General features: G+C 32.2%; 2 protein-coding genes, 1 long non-coding RNA gene and 2 pseudogenes across 3 annotated transcripts in view; 2 read left to right on the top strand and 3 right to left on the bottom strand.

The window, feature by feature from the left end:
- Positions 1-19,739, top strand: part of LOC148569308 (signal peptide peptidase-like 2) — a 46,054-nt gene that overhangs the window by 12,718 nt on the left and 13,597 nt on the right. The window lies entirely within an intron of this gene.
- Positions 6,949-8,595, bottom strand: LOC148569310 (uncharacterized). The gene is made up of 2 exons (XR_015880756.1): positions 8,008-8,595; positions 6,949-7,173 (listed from the first exon to the last, which is right to left on the bottom strand). It is a non-coding gene; the product is annotated as an uncharacterized LOC148569310 (long non-coding RNA).
- On the top strand, positions 10,766-12,074 carry LOC107635009 (aspartyl protease family protein 2-like; annotated as a pseudogene).
- LOC148569309 (aspartic proteinase nepenthesin-1-like) lies at positions 13,900-16,928 on the bottom strand (annotated as a pseudogene).
- On the bottom strand, positions 13,900-19,276 carry LOC107635012 (uncharacterized). The gene is made up of 3 exons (XM_088483443.1): positions 18,569-19,276; positions 18,184-18,472; positions 13,900-14,451 (listed from the first exon to the last, which is right to left on the bottom strand). The coding sequence occupies exons 1-2, from the start codon at positions 18,984-18,986 to the stop codon at positions 18,438-18,440; spliced, it is 453 nt and encodes a 150-aa protein (XP_088339569.1). The 5' UTR covers positions 18,987-19,276; the 3' UTR covers positions 13,900-14,451; positions 18,184-18,437.

Here is a 19,739-nt window from a genome sequence, read left to right as displayed (position 1 = left end):
CAGCCACATATGTGAACTGTGAAGAGTTGGACAGTTAGAAAAATGTTTGTACCTAAAAGTTTAAAGAAAAATCGTTACTATGAAATGATCAATAATGTATTACTAATACTAATCTACACGAAAAGGAGGCGTGAGGGAGTGATCGTAATAAACTGGAACAAAGTCTGGAAAAGAATAACGCACCTCAACACCACCAATGCAAAATAGAACCACCAGAACTTCAATAAACCAGGATGCCATTAATTTGTAAAGCATAAGCAAGAAACAAGAAGCGATCACAACAAAAGAAATTGCTGCCATGGTACTGATTTCTACATAACCAGTAGAACCAGCATTCTCAGTATTCAAATATTCATCCGAAGCATCCTGCAAGTTAAACATGACTATGTATCAACAGCTGGATTGATGCCTTTTTAAGTATCAGAAGAAACTTTCTTCCGAAGGAGCAAAATTAGAACAAAAAATAATAGCATATATTATATATATATATATATATATATATATATATATATATATATATATATATATATATATATATAATTGGCATGAAAAGGAACCAAGTAACCTTTAATAGCTTCTCCCGCTCAACAGCAGCCTCTCTGGTTGTGGTGCATTGATACCCAGAAGATGTCATATAGAAAGGCGCAACTAAGAAGAACAGTTTCTATCGTTCTTCTATCAGTTCATCTATATTCCCTGTGATGGTGCCGAGGCCTCGCCTCGAGAGAGTAAGACGGCTGCTGGTGCTTGTGTGAGTGGAGGTAGAGAGCTGCTGATGTACTGTCGCAGCGTGTTGGTTGGGAGGGGGAGGGGGGAAGGGGAACGAGCAGGTACATGTTGCCGCGATGGAGATTAGCCTTGGGAGGAACGATGACGAGGTTAGATGAAGAATATTTCTTGATGATATGGTTAGGATGAGCTCTCATCACGTCAGCAGCCTTGATGGTGCGAGCAGTGAGCTCTTCAATTCTGCCATTGGAGTGAACTATTCGTATCACGTCCAATGCACCGCATGGTAGGATGCATTATATGCATCCCCTTATGCTCTTCATTATTAAAGCTACGTTGGAGAAGAAGATGGGTAAAAGTGAAAGTTTGTGTTTATGAGAAGAATATGCGGACCTATATATAGAGATGGGAATGGCCGATAGTAAGGGGATGGGAATGGCCGAATGGGAATGGGAATGCAGACGTATATATATAATATTTTATTTCAGGGCTAGTCTAAGTGCATGAGTATGGGTAACAAGAGAAAAAGGAAAAAGAAAAGGAAAAGGTTGTTGTGTCATAGAATTCTCCTTTTATTTGCACTAGTTGAATTACTTGGTAACTGTAGGGCTATCTCTAATCTGAGATGCTATGCTTCAGATATTTTTCAATGTGAGTTCTTCTGTGCCTAAGGATTTGGTACTGAAATTGCCAAAATACACAGTATTTGAACGGAGTTTAATTACAATTTAAATTATTAATTTGACCCTGATACCAATTTTTTAATTTGTTTACAATTTAAATTTTTAACGAAAATTTTATTAGAGGTTTGCTTTATTTATTATTGTTTTTTATAAATTTTATAATTCTATTTTTCTGTTTTTATTTAATTATCATTTTGATATTTTATTCGATCTTATCACGTGCGTGGCACGGGTAATTACACTTGTTATTCCTCTAATTTTTTCTTTTTGATTAATTTGATCTATCAATTTTAAGGCTAATAAAATTTGTCCTTTTATTGTTATCTAAATAGAAAAGATACTAATATTTTTCCTTTCTTTTTTTTTTCACCATGAGAGCGGTGACAGATGGCGAGAGGATGGCGGCGGAGACTCAGAAATGGTGTCGAGATGAGGCCTCCAGAGAGTAAGACGGCGGGGTCTGCTAGTGCTTGTGTGAGTGGGGATGGAGAGCTTCTGATCTGCTTCTGCAGTGTGTTGGTTGGGAGGGGGAGGCAGGGGAACGAGGAAGTAGATGTTGCCGCGACGGAGTTCAGCGTGGGGAGGAACGATGAGGAGGTTGGGGGAAGAATAGTTCCTGAGGACATGCTTAGGATAGCTCTCATGACGTCAGCAGCCTTGATGGTGCGAGTGGTGATCTCTTCAACTCTGCTATTAGAGTGAACTATTCGTATCACGTCCAGTGCCCCGCATGGCAGGATGCATGATATACATCCCCTTATGCTCTTTTTCATTCTCCACATCTTTCCATTTCCTACCCACAATACACACGCTTTCTTCTTTTCTCCTTATATATATTTTTTCTCTCCCTACATTTTTTATTCTAAAACTCACTTGTATTTATCTTCCATATTTAATAAATTGGCAAATTACATAAAGCACTAAGCAACTAAGCGCAATTATGTATGAGAAATGCAGTTAAATGGAAATCACATGATGTACAACCAAAAGCTTAACCCTTCTTAGGTGAAACATCACTTTTTCTTTGTTGGATGCCATTCGTTCAATAGAGTAAACTAAAGTACCAATGTATTCTTAAAATTATTAATTTGACCCTGATACCAATTTTTTAATTTGTTTACAATTTAAATTTTTAATGAAAATTTTATTAGAGGTTTACTTTATTTATTATTATTTTTTACAAATTTTATAATCCTATTTTTCTGTTTTTATTTAATTATCATTTTAATATTTTATTCGATCTTATCACGTGCATGGCACGTGCATGACACGGGTAATTACACTTGTTTGTTATTATATACAAGCATGACAAAATTTTACTATTCTTTGTCTGTTTTTTTTTTTCTTTATCATAATATTTTGGTCTGTTTTATTTAGTTGATTAAACAAGTGGATTGAAAAATGGCTTGTTTTCTAGTCAAATTAGGATAAATGAGATTGTACCTTGAAGAAGCACTATTGTGGTCAACATTAAGCACCATGTTAGGCCCCCGCCCCCTCCTTAATCCTATGTACATATGTACATAACACTATTACATAAAAAGTATCTTCAAGCACACGTGTCTGGATTCCATGAAAAACATTGATGCGAACTAGGTATATCCCGGCACGGTCCATTCGTTGAATAGATTATAATATATTAGATTTTTGACACATGACATAGATTAAATGAGTTATATTCTTAAAATTATTAATTTGATCCTGATACCAATTTTATAATTTGTTTACTAATGAAAAAAAGAAGATAGCAATCAACATAATCATCAGCCACATATGTGAACTGTGAAGAGTTGGACAGTTAGAAAAATGTTTGTACCTAAAAGTTTAAAGGAAAATCGTTACTATGAAATGATCAATAATGTATTACTAATACTAATCTACACGAAAAGGAGGCGTGAGGGAGTGATCGTAATAAACTGGAACAAAATCTGGAAAAGAATAACGCACCTCAACACCACCAATGCAAAATAGAACCACCAGAACTTCAATAAACCAGGATGCCATTAATTTGTAAAGCATAAGCAAGAAACAAGAAGCGATCACAACAAAAGAAATTGCTGCCATGGTACTGATTTCTACATAACCAGTAGAACCAGCATTCTCAGTATTCAAATATTCATTCGAAGCATCCTGCAAGTTAAACATGACTATGTATCAACATCTGGATTGATGCCTTTTTAAGTATGAGAAGAAAACTTTCTTCCGAAGGAGCAAAATTAGAACAAAAAATAATAGCATATATTTATATATATAATTGGCATGAAAAGGAACCAAGTAACCTTTAATAGATTTTATAATATTTTGTTTCGCATTAGTAAGAAAAGGAAAAGGATGTTGTCTCATAGACTTCTCCTTTTATTTGCGGTGAGTTCTTCCGTGCCGTTCCGAATTTGAAAATGCTCAAATATACATTAGAATATGGATAAGTGTTATCATGTGGGTCCAACAAAAATGAAAACTTTTAAACGGAGTTAATTATCACTTGAAGGACTGGACAAATAGCTTTTGTAAAAGTATGAGACTAGTGTTCTCATTACTTTGAAAGACTATTTAAGGATCATCTTATTAAATAATTAAAAATATTTTTTTTAACTTAAAAAAATATAGATAATAAATTAACTATTTCTATTAATCTGGCAATACATACAATATTAAATCTATTGCTTTTAATATGTCAGATTAAATTTTAATAATTAATAAATATTTATATATACACATTATATTTTATCACTTTAATTAATAATAATATATAAGTTTATATATATAGTGTAACACCTAGTTTTTCACATAATTAATTTTGAAAATTTTGTGATAATTTATCTATTATTATCTGTAATTGAATTTTAATACTAAAACTATAAGACATATAAAACTGCTAACATATACGAATTTGATAACATAGCAGATTGTTGTGTGTATATATAGTACAAAGTCTAGAGTTTTATAAATTTACTCAGAAGTAGCGCTTAATAACTGATAGTATTTAGACCTACTAAAAATTTAGTCGTTACATAATTATAATATTCATATTTGTTAAGGTGTAATTTTTTTATTTTTATCATATCTAAATTATAATATTTTTGTTTATTTTATTGATTGAATAATAAATCTAATTAAATTTTTTATAATAACTAGATAGAAGACATAAACTATATATATATATATATATATATATATAATTGATAATTTTTTGTATATAAGTTATAATTTATTTATATAAAATTATAGATAATGTTATGTCATTTGAGCTAATACTATTTACACTATACACAAAAATAAATATCAGTGATTGAGTAATATAATTTTTATTTAAATAACAAAATATAAGTTTATTAATTTGTGCATTTAGTCTTATTTTTATAGTTAGACACTACAAAAATTAGATTTGTAAAATCTTTTGTAGTTATATTAACAAAAATATGAAAATGAAAAGAAATTTGTGGTTCATTACAACCATCAAAAATGAAAATAAAATGTATTACTTTTGCAGACTAGGAAAATGAGATTAATATACAAATTGATCATATTTTTGTATTCTTATTTAAATTAATAAATAGAAAATTTTGATTAAATAAAAAAACTTTGAGTACCAATATAAATTTTTTTTTATATTATTAATATATTATGGTTAAATTTTTATTGTCTCCTGCTCATATTATTTTTATTAATCATTATACGCTAATTGAGTAACTTAAGATTAAAATTTAATTATAAAATTACTAAATTATTATTATTGTTTATTTTTAATTAACAAGAGAATACACCTAAAAAAAGTTAGAATAATTATTTTAAGAGTAAAAAATACCAATTATATCAGTATTTAATAATTAATTATTTATTAAAATATATTGTGTAAAAACTAAATATAAAAATGCTTAATATATTATATTCAAATGAAAAACAATAATTTTAGTGGTCAGAAGCCTTTTCTATAAGAGAGAATCTGGTTGCGCGCATGTTGGAGAAGATGATGCAGACGTACACACCTGACGGTCCCAATAACCTACACAACCCCCTGACCACACATTTAATTCACTCCACTTGCATTATTAAATCACCATTTGGCCCCACCCTTCATCTCATCTCGTTATTATATCGTATCACAATCATCAACTCTATCACGTGATACAATAAGTTCTCCTCTCCTCTTCTGCTCTTCTCTTCGTGGCAAATTCGCAATGGCATTCACCCGTAATATTCTCTAACTAGAGCAGCAAATACATTCCCTTACTCAAGGTAGTTGGGCTCAAGCTAAGTTTTAAGCCAACCCTATAAGACGTGTGTATTTAATTTGCATAGCACATCAAACAATTTTCTTCAGGTAGATATATCCCTTTTTTTTTGTTCTCTTATTTGAATTTAATAAAGCTTATTTATGATTGAATCAAGAGTTTTTTATTAGAATATATTTCATTTATGGATGCAATATTTTTTTATATTAATATTAGAATTGGACAATCAATAAAAATAATTAAGATGATACTAAAATATAAATTTATAATTTCATTTTTTTTTGACAAAAGTATTTTATATATGAAAAGGTCATTTAATATTTATAAATGATAAAATAATAAAAGATAAAATCTAAGTTTAAAGAAAAAAAATGATAAATTTTATATTAAATTAAAATTTTAGAGTGAGTTTAATATTCGATTATAAAAAATTTTAACTCATAAAAATAAAAATAAATTTAAATATTTTTACTTTTTAAATCTACACATAAAAAATTACTAACACAATAAGATATTCTTTTTAAATAGTGTATTATAAATAAAAAATTTCACTTATTTTTTCCCCTCCAACCAAACTTGTATTGCATTATACTGGATGAATCCTATAAGATTCTGATTGCTTAGAGTTTTAGGAGAATTTTAATATTATATATGAAACTTAATATGCTTCTATATGATTCTTACATTATATATAATCGATATGAAACTTAATATATTTATTTCATTTTACTTAATTATAGTTAATGGTATTTTAATACTTTTTTATTTTTCTTTGTATACACTACTTAATAAGATAATAATTTTATGGAGCCTTCTTTAATGAAGAAAAAAAAGAATATTTTGATTTTTCATGAACTAAATTTTTTTATAAATTATAACCATTGAAAATTTGAATTGATGGCTAGAATTTAAATTATTTATTAATTATATAATAATCATATTTTATATTTAAATATTTTAAAATAATTTTATTGCGAAATTATAATTTTATCTTTTTTTTTTTTCTCTTTCAGCCATCTCATATTTTCATACTGAAACAACTATTATTACCGCCATAAAAAAAAAATTTCTCTTCTCATCACTAAGGTTAGAAGTGAATCAAACCAGCTCAGGAGTCAACTCGAGTTCGACTCATTAATAGTTCGATAAGTTAAAATCGTGAGCTAGTAAGCCGAACTTGAGATTAAATTTAAACTCATAAATTAAATGAGTCGAACTTGAGCTTGAATAAACTCAGCTCATTAGCTCGTGAACTGACTCGAATATATGCCGCGTAATACATATTGATCTTTTCACTTTAGTAATTAAAAAAATTAATCTTGATATATTGTCTATAAAAATAATTTATAGATGTATTTAATTACATAATACTATGTCAAAAAAATTAGTGAGGCAAGAACACACGATTACATAGTTGGCAATACTTCTCGAGATGCCTTGAGTTGTGATTCATTGTCCTCGTGACTTCCTTTAAGCCGGATTTGAGTCTTCAGTTCTGCTGTCTTGCTCTCCACGATCATTCGACCTTCCTGAAGAAATTTGAGAAGCAGCAATGAGATGAACAATGTTATGTTGTTTCAATACTTGAAATGATACAATTCCCATACACCAGATAATGAAGAATCAAATTAGTAGTTAACTATGTGTCTCAGCTAGTTAACAATTCTGTTTTTTTCTAAAAGCAAGATGTTACTACATTGTTACCCTATAATAAAACATCATTAATAGACATAGATCAGGTTTGATGTTTCAAGCGTGGAAGAAATATTTCCCAACTAATTCAAACAAAGCCATGTAACTTGTTATGAACTGTGGACATAAACCAATTCCAAGGTGGAAACATATAAGACAGAGAAGTTACCTCAAAAGCCTTCTCAAAGGTGTCACCTAAGTGATTAAGGGAACTAGTGATTCACCTTTATTTTAATTCATTCAGGGGAAACAAGCTATCAGTTGAAATATATCATGCAAAAACAAACTGAAATCATGAAGCAATGTACAATATGAAGACTGTAGAGATAAATATAATAGGGGGTGTTTGAGCAAGACAGCAACAAATTGTAAGCCCGGTCATATGAAAACTGTAACATACCCAAGTAGTGCATAGAAAAGATAATAGGGGGTGTTTGAGCAAGCCAGCAACAAATTCAAGGTTCGATGATAATCAGTAATAAATTCAACTCTGATGATTTTTAGCAAAGAAAAAAAAAATTAAACTCGGTGATTATTCAGCAAGACAGCAACAAATTCAAGATTCAATTACTAACAAATTAATTCATTACCAATTCAACATCATCTCAAAATACAGGGAGAAGGCAATCTGGGAAAGGGAGAACAGGGGAAGTGATGATGTATGGACTTACCAAAGGCGACTGGGTGACGAAGAGGACCCCAGCCCAGAAGAGGACGAGCGACGAAGCAAGTGACGACCCTACGCCGGTCCATGATCCACGGCGACTCGCGACGGCGAATACTTGAAACCAGAAGACGACGGGCGACGACGATCTGACGAATGCTTCTGTCGCCGGAGAGGAGGAGCCCAGGGAAGGCCGCGAGACGTTGAAACACCGGCGATGAGCTCGATTGCGAGACAAGAGAGGAGAGAGGGAGAGATCTTGCGTCCGACGCACAGTGAGAAAGATTGATAGAGATCGAGCAGAGAGAGAGAGGATAGCAAGAGCAGAGAAGAAGATTTCAGAAATCTTCAGAGGCGTGAACGATTTTAGTTTTTTGTTTTTATAATATGTTTAATCTTATATAACTACTAGTTATGGGCCACACACCTCAAGCCTATTAAGCATAAATTCTATGTGTACATGATAATAATTTAGATATAGTTATCTTGGTGTGAATATGTTAATTGATAATTATTAAATAATTTGATATGTTTAATTAAATTGTTACTTAATAATTTTAAATTATTAATTTTACTATAAATATATACAACTGCATATAAGTTTTTATTATATGTATATACAAAATTAAAAATTAAATCAGTCATCAATTATTTATATATAAATAAATATATTATTTAATTTATTTATTTTTAAAATCTATTTTATATTGTTAAATGTATTTTATACATAACTTATTTAGTGATTGATTTTTATATTAATATAACGTGAATGTTATTATTATTATTATTATTATTATTATTATTATTATTGATAAATAGTTGCTTGTATGCTTTACTAAAATTTTTGTATAAACATAATAAATTTGGGCTTGAAGTAATAATGGATCAATTTGGCCCAAGTAACATAATAATCAATTCAGCCATACTCATCATATGTTCTTTCACCATAGCTGAAATATTAAACCAATTGGACTTGGATCACAATTTCTGACCCAAATATCATAACCATGTTTTCAGCCAACATAATCACAACATCAAAGCTGAATATTCATGTTACAATTGGACTTGCACCAGAATTCTTTTATTTTCAGTCCAAACATATCTGCATAGCAGAAATATTAATTTATTAACATATATGAATTAATATTTTTGCTATTTATCAAAGTAATAATATTTAGTCATCACAAATATTAGCTTGGAGTTTTTCAAACTCATCAATCTCCCCATTGATGACAAACATTATTAAAATTAAAATGGAAAGAAATCTAAAGATTTGAGTATGAGTACTCCCTTTAAAGATTGAATTTCTCCCCCTTTCTAAATGTCACATGGCTCCCCCTTGATGTATGCTATTTTACCAAGGAAAACACAAACCTGTAACATTTTAATCAAAGTTTCAAGTAACAATGTTATTTAACATATTACATGATGCTAAATGCTTGATTTATGAACAGATTTACATTGATAATAAAAAAACTCATTTGATATCATAAACTGATTTTCTACTCAATCTTTCATAATCAATCAAAGATTTATTTTTGAAGGAAGACATGCTGTTCAAATTGGTTAAAAAAATATTTTCCAACAAATCAGAGCAATCATAGTCATGATAGGAAACATATTTTTCAAACATGATATAGTCTTTCCAAACACAGCAACTTTCATCCTTAAACATTAAAGGAACTGCCAAAAATAAATCCAACATCAATCAATTTATCAAGGTAAACCAAAAGTATTACAAACACAGTAAGCACATATTTTACCAAGATAAACCTCAAATAATGGCAGCAATCAGAATGCATTATAAAAAATATTTATATTAAAAAGCAATAATCAAATAAACATATATATTCATATATTAATTTATACATTTTTCAATTAAATAATTAATCACTAAATTAATTAAATATATCATAATAAAATAATCGATTAAATATATAATAAATGCATAATCAAACTTATTTATACTAATATAATAAACTTTTGTATGAAATGTCAAATACTTATTAATAGCATGATTGAATAAATTATTATATTTTATCCCCCTTCAGTAAGTAGTGACTATATTGGCTAACAAATTATTGGCCATCTAACATAACTCTAAAAATAATCCATGAACATATTAGATGACTTCAGCTACCAAATTAGCTGGTTACCACATTTTTTCAATAATTAGCTAAAGAATTGTTAAATCATAAATGTCACACCAGTTTTTGAATTTGTGTCCTAGTCCTTACCATTAATTAGGTAGCGTTTGTTTTGAAGTATTGGGACAGAGATTGAGAGATTGAGACTCAGTATCATGTTTGTTGGTTCAGAGATTGGTACTAAAATTTCTGTTTCTGTTTCTAAAATTTCAGTATTTCAGTACCTCTAAAAAGTAGGGACACAGGGACTAAAATTTTTAGAAATAGAGATTGAAACTTTAATAACATTTTATACCAAAAATATACTCATTTCAATTAATTAATTCCAATTTTACCCTTTGTATAAATTAAATTAGAGTTTCATTCTTGTTTCAATTTCTGTCTCTCACTTTGCACCAAACAGAATACTGAGATTTATTTCAATCTCTATCTCTTAGTCTTTGTCTCTCAGTCTCAGTCTTTCCGTCTCTGTCTCTCCACCAAACGTTACCTTAAAGCACTTGTAAAGTTGTAATTGATATGATACCATGATGTTGCTTGCCTATATATATATGTGTAGTGTGGTTATTATATACGTGCAGAACAATACCTAATTTATATATGGCATCGCCACTGTTAATGAAAATGATGATTTTAGCTTTCTTCCTCTTCCTCATGATTTTATCATGAATGTCACCACCCCTTCCTCCACGACCACCGTCACTAAGTGATGGCTTGTCCCTCGAGCTCATCCCACCCCATTCCCCAAAATCTCCATTTTATCATTCTAACCTTGTAAATCCCTTGGTTTCCCCATATAAACAAGACGTGGTAGTAAAGATTGGTATTGGTACCATCGATATCGAGGGTAATGTCGCTTACAAATCTTATCTATTAGCATTGGACACTGGATCCGACTTAATATGGATTCAGTGTGAGGAATGCAAGATTCAAGATGAAAACCATAGGTGCTATCCTCAGAAAGAAGAACCGTTTCCGGATAGCAAGTCAAGAACCTACCAACCTCTGCCTTCAAGTCACCCCCTCTGCAAACCCAGTCGCTCCGACGAAAAAGGCCACTGCATATACACGGTGAAGTACAAAACTGGATCCATCAACAGCACAGGCGTGCTTTCCAGTGAGACCTTCAGATTCCCCTCTACTTCGTCACCAAGTGGTACGGAGGCGGTGAAAGGGATTGTCTTCGGGTGCGGTTATAAGAATTATGACGATGACGGTAATGCTGGTGATGCTTATCAGATAGCAGGCATTTTTGGCATGAGCCCTGGTCCCCTTTCGTTTCTAAGCCAATATAAAGCAAAGAAATTTTCATACTGCATGGTTCCGCGCCATGTGAAAAACCCTCCTCCAACCTACTTGAGGTTTGCCTCAGAAGTGAAGCCGTTAACAAGGTTCCAGATGGTGGATCTTCTTATGACTAAGGCAACTAAAAATCACTTTGTTCTGCAGCTGGAAGACCTTGGAGTAAACGGCAAGAGGCTTCGGATTGATCGGAGGAGGCTTGGAAATCAGTAGTTAGTTGTTGACTCTGGCTCCACTGATTCATTTATGCTGAACGGTGCCCATAAAAAACTTGTGAGTAAATTAGATAGCATTCTAATTACCGCAACTGGGGACTTTGAAAAGGATGTCGTAACCTTTAAAGACAAAATTTGTTATAAGAGGATGAGGAAGCCACAAGGATTTACTGCCAACATACCAAGTGTCAATTACTACTTCAAAGGAGGTGCTCATCTCGATTTACCTCCTCAAAATGTTTTTGAACAGAAACTAGAACGAGACACAGAATGGTTCTGTTTCAACATTGTCCCAGACCAGCAAATGAATCTCTTGGGTGCCTACCAACAAGCTGACTTTTAAGTTCATTTTTGATACCAAGAAAAATAAGCTGCAGTTTGGTCCAGAGAATTGTGCTCAAAACAGTTAATTAAATCAAATAAGCTGACTTTATGTATATGCTCCAGTTTTACCACTAATTAATAAAGAAATCCAATCTTATATATATATATATATATATGTGACAGCATTATTGCATTGCATTATTTCTAGCTAGCAACTTAAGTGTTACTTGATATATCATCATCCCTCTTCAATCGCTCACTCATGTCTCAACTTATATTGACGACTATACATCCTCCGTTTGTGTCTTGTTTCATCGTTGAATTTTCACTAGACGCAGCCTTTTTTTTCTTTCAAATATAAGAAAAATTGAATTTCAACTATGCTATTTGAAATAACAGTGCATAGTGTTTTTCATAAACCAAAAATTGGTTCTTCGTGTAAAATGATACTTTTCCAATTCCTAGCAACGCATGAATTAAATCTAGCCATTATTCATTAAACAAGCATATGTATTTAGTGTAGTGTTATTTCTACATTTAAAGAATAGAACAAAAACCACCTTAAAATTATTTTTTTATTATTTGAAGAACATACAGAAGAAGTTTTACATCTATCACTGCTCCAATGTTGGATGAACTAATAATGCACTTGCTCTACATCGAACTCTATTAATTTCCAATAGATAACAGAGTCTCAAAGTAGTGATGAACAGATCTAGGCACTCTATCTAATTTACAAAGAACCCTCAAACCATAATTTTTTAGGCTATAAGACATTATTTTACCATCTTGGAACAACACAAGCATGGAATCCTCCTCCTCTTCTTCTTGGCGAAGAACAAAACTTAACACACAAAATGGATTACTTGAAAGATTCCAGCACAAGGCCGATTTTCCCCATCATGCATGCGATTAAGATTGACACGGTATCTGGCAACCCATGAAGAGTAATCTTCCTCTAATTCCCAAATATCAAACTCCAAACTATCAGATAGAATCAAGTGCATCCTCCCTTTACATTCTCCTAAATACTTAACACCCAAGAGCTCTGAATTTGAGTCAACACATGCAGGGACTGCAGGCAATTTATCAAAGCAAAGCCGATTGACATCGAAATAAACGGAATTGTCATCATCTAAACGAAACCAATGAACAGCACCATTGCAATAAACTCCCTCTGGGACACGTAAATCATTAGGAAGATTGCAAACAACACTACTCCAACAAGACGTCTCTGAGGAATACAAACGAATCCCAATTCGGGGTTTGAGTTGATTGAGACGACTATAATAATGTCCAAACGGAGCTTCCATTTCACCAAATAAAATAACTTTGTAAGAAAGAGGTTGTTTTAGAGGTTCGAAAACAAGATAAGCCTTCAAGTCTAAAGGGTCAAATATGTAGAAATCATCATCGTATGGGGAATCTACATCGCCAACGGGGTAATCTAGATAAACGCAGTGGTCATTGCTGATGGCTGGGCTGTATATGCGAAAGTGGAATCCTACTCGTAAGTCTAAAGTTGTTGAATCCGGTTGGGGTGTGGGTGTAACATTACATAGTAACAGACCATTACAAGAGTGTATAATAGTAGAAGACATGTATTTGCGTCGATCAAGATCAAGGTGGAAGAAGATTTTGTTGGCATTGTTATTATTGGTGTGGAAGGGAACAATAGAAGCTCTTTTGTTATTTCAAATAGCATAGTTGAAATTCAATTTTTCTTATATTTGAAAGAAAAAAAAAGGCTGCGTCTAGTGAAAATTCAACGATGAAACAAGACACAAACGGAGGATGTATAGTCTCAATATAAGTTGAGATATGAGTGAGCGATTGAAGAGGGATGATGATATATCAAGTAACACTTAAGTTGCTAGCTAGAAATAATGCAATGCAATATATATATATATATATATAAGATTGGATTTATTTATTAATTAGTGGTAAAGCTGGAGCATATACATAAAGTCAGCTTATTTGATTTAATTAACTGTTTTGAGCACAATTCTCTGGACCAAACTGCAGCGTATTTTTCTTGGTATCAAAAATGAACTTAAAGTCAGCTTGTTGGTAGGCACCCAAGAGATTCACTTGCTGGTCTGGGACAATATTGAAACAGAACCATTCTGTGTCCCGTTTTAGTTTCTGTTCAAAAACATTTTGAGGAGGTAAATCGAGATGAGCACCTCCTTTGAAGTAGTAATTGACACTTGGTATGTTGGCAGTAAATCCTTGTGGCTTCCTCATCCTCTTATAACAAATTTTGTCTTTAAAGGTTACGACATCCTTTTCAAAGTCCCCAGTTGCGGTAATTAGAATGCTATCTAATTTACTCACAAGTTTTTCATGGGCACCGTTCAGCATAAGTGAATCAGTGGAGCCAGAGTCAACAACTAACTGCTGATTTCCAAGCCTCCTCCGATCAATCCGAAGCCTCTTGCCGTTTACTCCAAGGTCTTCCAGCTGCAAAACAAAGTGATTTTTAGTTGCCTTAGTCAAAAAGATCAAAAAGATCCACCGTCTGGAACCTTGTTAACGGCTTCACTTCTGAGGCAAACCTCAGGTAGGTTGGAGGAGGGTTTCACATGGCGCAGAACCATGCAGTATGAAAATTTCTTTGCTTTATATTGGCTTAGAAAAGAAAGGGGACCAGGGCTCATGCCAAAAATCCCTGCTATCAGCATCACCAGCATTACCGTCATCGTCATAGTTCTTATAACCGCACCCGAAGACAATCCCTTTCACCGCCTCCGTACCACTTGGTGACGAAGTAGAGGGGAATCTGAAGGTCTCACTGGAAAGCACGCCTGTGCTTTTGATGGATCCAGTTTTGTACTTCACCGTGTATATGCAGTGGCCTTTTTCGTCGGAGCGACTGGGTTTGCAGAGGGGGTGACTTGAAGGCAGAGGTTGGTAAGTTCTTGACTTGCTATCCGGAAACGGTTCTTCTTTCTGAGGATAGCACCTATGGTTTTCATCTTGAATCTTGCATTCCTCACATTGAATCCATATTAAGTCGGATCCAGTGTCCAATGCTAATAGATAAGATTTGTAAGCGACATCACCCTCGATATCGATGGTACCAATACCAATCTTTACTACCACGTCTTGTTTATATGGGGAAATCAAGGGATTTACCAGGTTAGAATGATAAAATGGAGATTTTGGGAAATGTGGTGGGATGAGCTCGAGGGACAAGCCATCACTTAGTGACGGTGATGGTGGAGGAAGGGGTAATGACATTGATGATAAAACCATGAGGAAGAAGAAGAAAGCTAAAATCATCATTTTCATTAACAGTGGCGATGCCATATATAAATTAGGTATTGTTCTGCACGTATATAATAACCACACTACACACATATATATAGGCAAGCAACATCATGGTATCATATCAATTACAACTTTACAAGTGCTTTAATTAATGGTAAGGACTAGGACACAAATTCAGAAACTGGTGTGACATTTATGATTTAACAATTCTTTAACTAATTATTGAAAAAATGTGGTAACCAGTTAATTTGGTAGCTGAAGTCATCGAATATGTTCATGGATTATTTTTAGAGTTATGTTAGATGGCCAATAATTTGTTATCCAATATAGTCACTACTTACTGAAGGGGGATAAAATATAATAATTTATTCAATCATGCTATTAATAAGTATTTGACATTTTATACAAAAGTTTATTATATTAGTATAAATAAGTTTGATTATGCATTTATTATATATTTAATCGATTATTTTATTATGACATATTTAATTAATTTAGTGATTAATTATTTAATTGAAAAATGTATAAATTAATATATAAATATATATGTTTATTTGATTATTGCTTTTTAATATAAATATTTTTGATAATACATTCTGATTGCTGCCATTATTTGAGGTTTATTTTGGTAAAATATGTGCTTACTGTGTTTGTAATACTTTTGGCTTACCTTGATAAATTGATTGATGTTGGATTTATTTTTGGCAGTTCCTTTAATGTTTAAGGATGAAAGTTGTTGTGTTTGAAAAGACTATATCATGTTTGAAAAATATGTTTCCTACCATGACTATGATTACTCTGATTTGTTGGAAAATATTTTTTTAACCAATTTGAACAGCATGTCTTCCTTCAAAAATAAATCTTTGATTGATTATGAAAGATTGAGTAGAAAATCAGTTTATGATATCAAATGAGTTTTTTTTTTTTTTTTTTTTTTATGAGTCACCAAAAAAATATGAGTTTTTTTATTATCAATGTAAATCTGCTCATAAATCAAGCATTTAGCATCATGTAATATGCTAATAACATTGTTATTTGAAGCTTGATTAAAATGTTACAGGTTTGTGCTTTCCTTGGTAAAATAGCATACATCAAGGGGGAGCCATGTGACATTTAGAAAGGGGAAGAAATTCAATCTTCAAAGGGAGTATTCATACTCAAATCTTTAGATTTCTTTTCATTTCAATTTTAATAATGTTTGTCATCAAATGGGAGATTGATGAGTTTGGAAAACTCCAAACTAATATTTGTGATGACTAAATATTATTACTTTGATAAATAGCAAAAATATTAATTCACATATGTTAATAAATTAATATTTCTGCTATGCAGGTATGTTTGGACTGAAAATAAAAGAATTCTGGTACAAGTCCAATTGTAACATGAATATTCAGCTTTGATGTTGTGATTATGTTAGCTGAAAACATGGTTATGATATTTGAGTCAGAAATTGTGATCCAAGCCCAATTGGTTTAATATTTCAGCTGTGGTGAAAGAGCATATGATGAGTATGGTTGAATTGATTATTATGTTACTTGGACCAAATTGATCCATTATTACTTCAAGCCCAAATTTATTATGTTTATACAAAAATTTTAGTAAAACATACAAGTAACTATTTATCAATAATAATAATAATAATAATAATAATAATAATAATAATAACATTCACGTTATATTAATATAAAAATCAATCGCTAAATAAGTTATGTATAAAATACATTTAACAATATAAAATAGATTTTAAAAATAAATAAATTAAATAATATATTTATTTATATATAAATAATTGATGACTGATTTAATTTTTAATTTTGTATATACATATAATAAAAATTTATATGCAGTTGTATATATTTATAGTAAAATTAATAATTTAAAATTATTAAATAACAATTTAATTAAACATATCAAATTATTTAATATTTATCAATTAACAGGTTCACACCAAGATAACTATATCTAAATCATTATCATGTACACGTAGAATTTATGCTTAATAGGTTTGAGGTGTGTGGCCCATAACTAGTAGTTATATAAGATTATGTGCTTGTTTGGACGCCATTATTTTGTTAAAAAAAATATCTTTTTTTTATTAAAAAAGATTTTTTTATTTTTTGGCGTATTTGGCAAATTTCTAGTAGTAAAAGTAAAAGCATTAGAAAAAATAAAAAAACATCTTTTTTGAAAAACTGTAATTTACATCTTTTTTTTAAAAGATCTTTTTTCCTTAAAAAAAAGATGTTTTTCATGTAATAAATAAACAAAAAAGTACTTTTATATTATTATACCCAAATATAATTGATAGATAAAAAGTGGTCTGTCTAAAATCATCTCAAGTCTTTTGAGTTTATCTGATGTACCATTTAATTTAAAGCATTAGATTAAATTGATAAACGATCTAATGGTTTATATTTAATTTATTTAAATTTATTAAAAATTACATCAAAAGATACAAATCTTTTGATATTTTAAAATTCTCCCCATATAAAATTTGAGAACTAAACCCTAATTTTAACTACTTGTTGCCTTCTTCCTCCTGGCCATTATCCTCCGCTTCTTCCCCTACCTTCTTCTTCACCAGATACCTTCATGTTTCAACTCAAATTCTCAATTTCATTCAAATTCCTTTGAATTGTTTCAGACATTTCTCAAATCCTTTCTCAACCAATTCCAAATCGCAATCACTTTCCAAAATTATTTATAAAGTCAAAATCAAACCCCTTTAACTTCAATTCAAGAAAAACCACTTTTTATAATAATCAAGTAAATGACTTTTCCAAATCCATTTCTTATCAACAACCATACTTCACTCAAACAATCAAACACCCAATAATTCAGTCCAACAAGCAATCACATCCACAAGACAAATATAATCACACAACTCTGTAATATAAATTAGATTTTAAGAAAAATCCCTACCTCGATTGCGATCTAACTACGAGATATAAACTCTTTTTCTTTCGGCTCGCATTCAGCGGCAGCTGCAACCGCAGTTCCGTTTACTTTCACAACAACTTTTACTCCAACCATGCAATTACCGAAACTCGACCTAGAACGTCAATATCACGAAATTCTCAATAATTCATAGCAAAATAATAGCAGTAAGGATATCAAGGTTAAAATAACTTACTGCAGCTATAGAAAACACAACGATGGAGCAGCAAAGAACATAATCAGGACCTATGCATCTGTCCTGATGGCAGTAACACTATTCCGATTGGTAAGGCAGCAGGGATATCAATAAAATCAGAATAGCGGAGCAAAATAGAAATAGAACAGATTCAAGAAAGGAGGAAGCAGTTACCGGTAAATCTGGCCTGGTTCCGACAACAGCGTATAGCCGAGTAACTTGCAACAACCAAAACCCAATAAGACAGAGGCTTCAGATACGGTCTCCGGCGGCCACGGACACGGTTGCGCGACTCAAAACAGAACCAGGTAGAGCGGCGGTAGCCTCCAGCAACTCCGGTGAGCTTCCTCAACGACGGTGATGGCAGGAGCTTCGGCGGTGCTAACTGAGGCTGGACGGCAGCAGGAACGGCGGCGGTAGCTTCACGCAGCACGGCGGCGCCTATCCTTTCCCCCACCGCGAGCTCTCTGTCTCTCTCTCGCCCTCTGTTCCGATGACAGCGACGATGGCTCCCTTCGGCGACGACGACGGCGCGAATAGTAACAGCTGCGGCGGCGAGCTTCATCTGCAGCGAGGAACGGCGTAATAGCATCGTTCTTCTTCTCCTCTGGCTCGTGGTCGGCAGCGACGGGCGCGAGGTCAGTGGCAATCCGCGATGGTGGCGACGAGCTGGAGGACGAACGGCGGCAGCTGTGGCAGCGGTCTTCCTCTCCCACCAACGCTCTCTCTCTCTCTCTTGGATCTCCCCTTCTCTCGATTAGCAGCGGCGGCGGCGGTGGCAGTGACACCCATCGCGCCGGCTCCCTCTTCTCTTCTCTCCTTTTTTTCTTTCTTTCCTTATTTTCTTTTGTTTTCCTCTGCCGTGGGTGTAATAGGGGAAGGACAAATGGCGGCTAGGGTTAGATACAAAGGAGAATTAGGGTTTAATTTGGGACAAATATGAAATTAGGAATTTTTAGGCAAATTAAAATTTTGTTAAATTTTAATAAAATTAAGAGATATTATATTAAATTAAATATAAAATATCCATTTTTAAAATACCTTTTCAATTACAAATTTATAAATTAGTTTCAATTAAATGCTAATTAAATAAAAATTGGAGACAAATAAATTAATTCTCCTTTATTTATAAAATAAGGTTAAAAATATAAATATCTGAAATTAAGGCATATAAACACTGAATTTTTTTAAATGAATTAATTCTCTTTTATTTAAATGATTTTTTTTTCACCAATACTGAATTGATTACACTCATTTGAACACTTCTTCCTGTAAGGGAGCATCAAAACCGCAATTCAGGCTGGGTCAGCATTGGCATTCACCTCTGCATTGATTGATTTCAGAG

This window comes from Arachis ipaensis, chromosome B4 (genome assembly GCF_059453495.1).
Source record: "Arachis ipaensis isolate K30076 ecotype BB chromosome B4, ASM5945349v1, whole genome shotgun sequence".
Lineage (NCBI taxonomy): Eukaryota > Viridiplantae > Streptophyta > Magnoliopsida > Fabales > Fabaceae > Arachis > Arachis ipaensis.
This window is presented reverse-complemented; position numbering and strand designations above follow the sequence as displayed.

Bases quoted from the DNA above. Each gene is read 5' to 3' on its own strand.
- LOC107635012 (XM_088483443.1), bottom strand. From the start codon at position 18,986: ATGCTATTACGCCGTTCCTCGCTGCAGATGAAGCTCGCCGCCGCAGCT. The intron at 18,473-18,568 runs GTAACTGCTTCC...CAATCGGAATAG, and splicing joins GAACCAGGCCAGATTTACCG to TGTTACTGCCATCAGGACAG.